Here is a 6107-nt window from a genome sequence, read left to right as displayed (position 1 = left end):
CCCTACCCTGAGCGTGACTGAGGGTGGCATCGCAACCTCCCAATCCGCCCTGCTCTGTGCATGACAGAGGGTGGTGCCCCAACTCCCCAATCGGCCCTGCTCTGAGCCCCACCAGGGGCTGCACCTACGGATTGGGCCTGCCCTCTGCCACCTGGGAGCAGGCGTAAGCCAGCAGGTTGTTATCTCCCAAGGGGTCCCAGACTGCGAGAGGGCACATGCCGGGCGAATTTTTGTGCACCTGGCCTCTAGTTTAAATATAAAAGAATTTAAGTTTGAGAGAGTGTCACTTGAATGTAAAGGATTTTTGTCTCTCTTGTTCATTGTTTTATCCTTCTACCTAGAACAGTGCTGAGTATAAGGAAGATGCTCAATAAATCTTGTTGAATAAATGACTGAAACATTACTTAGAAATATTTAATTTTATTTACTCATAAAAGTTACTTTAGTGAAGAACTTAATGCTTCCCAGTCAGAGGTAAGGGGATTTGAAAAAATGTCAAGGTAGTTAATTAGCTAGAATGCTAGGCCAATTGGAAGGACAGAGAAGGTGATTTAATACCTAGGCAGTGGGGAAAGGTCAGATTAATAGAGTGCTTGGATTTCATACAATAGATACAGGGAGGCTTTATGAATTATTGACCAGAGTGACATAATAACAAAGTGAATACAGTTATTTTATTTAGGTGCTGTTTGTAAAATGGATTGTAGCTTGAGGTAAAGAAACATTGGAAACAGTGAACAGTGTTAGGAGATTGTTGTAGGACAAGTGACGGCGAACCTATGACACGCGTGTCAGAGGTGACACACGAACTCATTTTTTTGGTTGATTTTTCTTTGTTAAATGGCATTTAAATATATAAAATAAATATCAGAAATATGTCTTTGTTTTACTATGGTTGCAAATATCAAAAAATTTCTATATGTGACACAGCACCAGAGTTAAGTTAGGGTTTTTCAAAATGCTGGCACCCTGAGCTCAAAAGATTCACCATCACTGTTGTAGGAGTTCAAAGCAGTTTAGCTGTTTTCATTAGTATGTTATCTGCTGATACCTTTAGCAGATACCCTTCTTTGAAGTGTGATGTCTCCACTTTATGACCTATGTCTGGATGGAGTCAGGAGGAAGAGTTCTACACTGAGAAGCAATAGGGTAGGATTCTAGTTCCTACTTCTCTACTTTCTAAATTCATGATCATGGATAAATACTTGGACATCAATCATCTAAACTATAAAACGAGGAAGTAATGATCTGAAAGACCACATTATTTTTTGGTGTCCTTACTATTGTTATGTCAGTTATAGATTGTGTGAATAATGAATACTCTATTTTGTTTTCTAATATTAATTCTTGCAACTAGAGTATTTTAAGAAGAGAAAAGCCCCATAATGATATTTAATATTTACAAACTTATAAAGGCTAGTATTATGTGCATCGACTGCTATATTTTAAAATATGTATTTCTGTTTTTATATGTGCTATTATTGGGTATTTAAATTTTTTAGGATTACTAGACTGTAATAGTACCCAAGTTGACGAACAAAACTTCAGCCTGGGATACTTTTAAAGAAAATTGAAGAATATTAAACTTCTAAAACATAATGTGTTTTGTAAAACTATAGGAGCAATAACATTGTTTCATTAATATTACTAGAAATCATAATTTCTCCCTTATTTTGATACTAAATACACTATATGTATATTTACTTTCACACATACATTTTTGCTTAGAAGGTTTTAATACCAGCAGCATTGGGGTTCTCTCTCTCTTTTTTTTTTCTTTTTCTTTTCTCTCTTTCTTTCTCCTTTCTTTGCTGCTGTATTCCCTTCTGTTTGGGTTGTTTCTTGCCCTCCCTCCCACTACCCCAACCCCCTTTAATCTATCTGGAAAGATGAAGAGGCAACTGTTATGGCAACTATGCATTTTGGTTAATGAATAGCAGACTAACAAGATACATAAAACATATGCAAATTGTACAGAGTTGCTGTCAAAGCTGGAGGATAATACTTTTTCTTCTAAAAGTAAAACACTTTAATTTTCCTTCGTATTTTGTTTTATAATTTACCATTCCTAATATTGAAATGCTAACATGAACTATTTCTTTTTTTGCTTAGTCTGCAGAAGATTTCACCTGTGATGAATTTATGGGGATGAGTTGAGATGCATAGAGGAGAAGAATTGATTAATTAGGTTAAGAATTGGATTTCCTTTACACTCATACGGAGAAGAACAGAGACAAAAAGTTTTACTAAATATTTTGGTTTTGACCTATAACCTTTCTCCCCTTGCTTTTTGGCAATTAGTGCTCCTTTTGAGTCTCTCTGTGGGATTAGAACTAATAAGTAGTATTTTCTTGAAGATGTTTCTATCATAAAGGGCAGCTACAACTGGAATATTGCATTCAGCCAAGCCTTGAAAATTCCTGTAATCTGTACCATCCTGTCTCATACTGTCCCATCTCATAGTTGTCCTCTCTCTGCAGTGCTCTATGCCCAGGTCTCTGTGGCTGGGCTGCTCCAGCCTGGCGGACAGCATGCCTTCGCTGCGATGCCTGTATAACCCAGGGACTGGCGCACTCACAGCTTTCCAGGTACTTTCTCTGTCTCTGAGGGTTATTTGCGGGCTTCAGTGTGTGTGTCTAATTCATGAGTGTGTCCCTCCTTCTTTTCCATGCTTTACTTATGGTCGCCTTTTCTCCTTCATATCGTCTTTATTTCACGTCACTCGGTACTCTTTAATGATTAATTTCTAATGTAGATCCAGATTGATTCACTCCTAAGACATTTTTATTATCATGATTGGTTTGTCAAAGTTGACATAGCACAACTTTTCACTATTGGTTTTCATATCTAGCAGAAGTATGATAGTGAATTTTAAAGTAATCTCAACATATAGCATTTGATATGTAATGTTTGCTCTGGACCTACATAAAGATAAGTAATGTGATTAATCACTTATAGCCAGTTGCTCAAATATCTTCTTATGTTTTTCTTATGATTACCAAAAATATAAAGTGCTCTGTCTGAGTGTCTTCTGGTTACTATACTACTATAAATATATGTATACACTCCTTTTTTTGGTAAGAACTGTGTTTGTTTATTTTTTTATTTGTTTTTAATCTATGTAGCTTATATTTTCTGTAGAAGAATTTCAAAGGTATGCTTAAGTAAGCATCAGAATGCTTATAACTAAGTCTTAGTTAAAAGAGGGGAACTTAAGTATTCCACACTCCTGAACAGTGGTAACAGTTGCTAGTCTTTAATGATACTATTTTAGTGATGATAATGCTATATAGTATTTCTAATTGTCCTTTGCAAAATATAATATTAAAGTTCCTTTGCTTGTCTTATCAGATACAATATAGTAAAGTATATAGACTTTAAAATTAGTTTAATCAGGGCTTGCATACTGTCTCTCACTAGTGGTATGGTCTTGAGCAAGTCATGTAATCTTCATGTTCCTCATCTGTAAATGAAGACTATAGTAAAGACATGCAATAAATGGTTGCTGTTTTTATCATCTTCATCTTCATCATCATTAGCATTATTGCTGTGTTACAGAATATTGATATCCTGAGAATATCAATTGTTTCAAATATCTTCTATTTTTTACATTGTATTATATTGATAAAGTTTCTGCTCTCAAGAAACTTTATTTTGTTGGTTTTTAATCTTTTTTTTGGGGGAGGGGTGCTTTGCAATGAGTTTAACCAAACTGCAAGAATAGTTCCTAAAAGGCTGCCCTCACTTGAGATACCAGTTTCAGGGTTAGGAGCCCCCACTACCACCCTCAGGTTTGACAATTCACCAGAAAACACTCACGAAACTCACTGGAAGCTATTATATTTACGTTTTATTACAGGAAGAAGATACAGGTTAAAATTAGCCAAAAGAGGAAATATATAGGCAAAATCTGGAGGGGTCCAAATGTTGAACTTTCTGTCATCCTCTCCCCATGGCATTGTGGATGGCATTACTGCTTTCAGGCCACAGTATGTGACAATACGTAGGATGTTGTCAACCAGGGAAATTCACCCAAGCCTTTGGTGTTCAGAGTTTTTATTTGGACTCAATTACAAACTGCCCACATACTGACCTTTAGTCTTTAGCCCCTCCTGTCAATCATACTAATGCTTTTAGTCTCCATTTCCTCGTAGGATTGGAACTGCTAAAGTGTGGCACAAAGCCCCCATCATGAATCACATATGTCCAATGGCCAAAGGCCCCAGGCAAGAAAAAACACTCCTTTTAGGTAAGAAGTTCCCGGGGCCTAGATACCACCTTCCAGTAGCCAAGGTCAAAGGCCAGAACTCTCTTTGGATAAGGGTAATTTTCCACTACACATAGGTTAGGGACTACTTTGACGACCTGATGATAACTATTGATTTTGGAAAAACACTGCAACACATAGGCAAAATTTTATTGAGTAGTTTTGTATATAGGATTATATTTATACTAAAGGCCCGGTGCATGAATTCATGCACCAGTGGGGTCCCTCAGCCTGGCGTGCGGGGATCAGGTCGAAACCGGCTCTCCAACATCCCCCGAGGGGTCCTGGATTGTGAGAGGGCACAGGCCAGGCTGAGAGACCCCACTGGTGCATGATCAGGGCCGGGGAGGGACGTGGGAGGTTGGCCAGCTGGGGAGGGACTGTGGGAGGGCTCCAGGGTATGTCCAGCCCATCTCGCTCAGTCCCAATTGGCCAGACCCCAGCAGCAAGCTAACCTACCAGTCAGAGCATCTGCCCCCTGGTGGTCAGTGCACATCATTGCAACTGGTTGACTGGTCGACTGTCTGCCCCCTGGTGGCCAGTGCACATCATAGCAAGAGATTGAGTGGTTTTAGCATGTTATTAGCATACTACACTTTGATTGGTTTAACAGACGACCGGACACTTAGCATATTAGGCTTTTATTATATAAGATTTTACTATGAGAGAGCTATTAAATCACATAATTCTAAAACTAATCTCCCAAACTGATAAACCTATGAAGGAAATGTGCAGGGAGCCATAAGAATAAGAATATATAAAAGAGGAACCTGATTTAACCTGAGGGTGGGGATAAAGATGTTCAGGTAATCAGTGTTCAAGAAGGAATTAATTAGGGAAAGGGGACAAGGGGGGAACATTTCAGGCCTAAGGAAGAAGCAGTGGAAAGGCCCTGAGAACTGATGGAAGTTGGTATATTTAAAGACAGTTGAAAAAAGACTGTTGTATCAGAGAATGAGGAGAATGGAGAATCTTGATCATGCAGGATTAGGCTTGATGCTAAGAAGAGTAGTGAGTTGTTGAAAGGATTTAAACAGTTTGGCCTACAGGCCTTTAGATGCATTGCTTGCTCTATAGTAAAGCTAAGCAACTGAAGAGAGAGATGGTGGCAGTTTTGTTTGGTTACAGGATACCTTTGCATTCTTAAAATTATTGAGGACCCCAAAGTGCTTTTGTTTATGTTGGTTATATCTATCGATAGCTACTATGCTCAAAATTACAACTGAGAAAAAAATTAAATATTAATTTATTAATTTATTTAAAATAGCTATAATAAACCCATTATATGTTCATGCAAATAAAATCTACACTAATAAAAGAGAAACATGGTAATTGGCGTACGACCGCTACCCTTCCCATTGGCTAATCAGCGAGATATGCAAATTAACTGACAGCCACGATGGCGACCGGCAGCCAGGCAGCTTAAACTGAACATGAGGCTTGCTTGCTTCAGTGACGGCGGACTCCAAAGTTCCCCGCCTGCCGCTGCAGGCTTCTGAGCTTGCTGTTTGAAACATTGTTACAAATGTAGAAGCTAAACAAAACCCCAGAAACCTGCTTTCAGCCAGCTGGGATTTCAGAGCTGTAGCCAAGCCTCAGAGCTAAAGCTCACCCAGAATAAAAAAAAGAAGAAGAAGAAGAAAAGGAGTGGTTGGGAGCTTCAGTCACCCGGCAGCCTGAAAACAGCCCTCAACCCCTCACCCAGACTGGCCAGGCACCCCAGTGGGGACCCCCCACGCTAAAGGGGTGTGGCCAGCATGAAAACAGCCATCAGCCCCTCACTCCGGCTGGCCAAACCTCCATGGGTTGAGGGTCCCTACTGCGGCGGGGGGGACTTGAC

At 39.3% G+C, this 6107-nt stretch overlaps 1 protein-coding gene across 9 annotated transcripts in view; it reads left to right on the top strand.

Annotated features, from left to right (window-relative positions):
• Positions 1-6107, top strand: part of BTRC (beta-transducin repeat containing E3 ubiquitin protein ligase) — a 166638-nt gene that overhangs the window by 51578 nt on the left and 108953 nt on the right. For 7 of the 9 annotated variants that reach the window (XM_015559324.1, XM_006756529.2, XM_006756531.2 and 4 more), the window contains one exon: positions 2481-2588. The exons of 1 other annotated variant lie outside the window; for it this stretch is intronic. In XM_015559324.1, the coding sequence (XP_015414810.1) occupies positions 2481-2588 (108 nt within the window). Of the gene's footprint in view, positions 1-1061; positions 1150-2480; positions 2589-6107 lie in introns of those variants that run through there. One more of the 9 variants, XM_015559323.1, reaches the window with a different exon arrangement.

Source organism: Myotis davidii, unplaced genomic scaffold, assembly GCF_000327345.1.
Source record: "Myotis davidii unplaced genomic scaffold, ASM32734v1 scaffold332, whole genome shotgun sequence".
Lineage (NCBI taxonomy): Eukaryota > Metazoa > Chordata > Mammalia > Chiroptera > Vespertilionidae > Myotis > Myotis davidii.
Note: the sequence above shows the minus strand (reverse complement) of the source record. Positions and strands in the feature narration are given on the sequence as shown.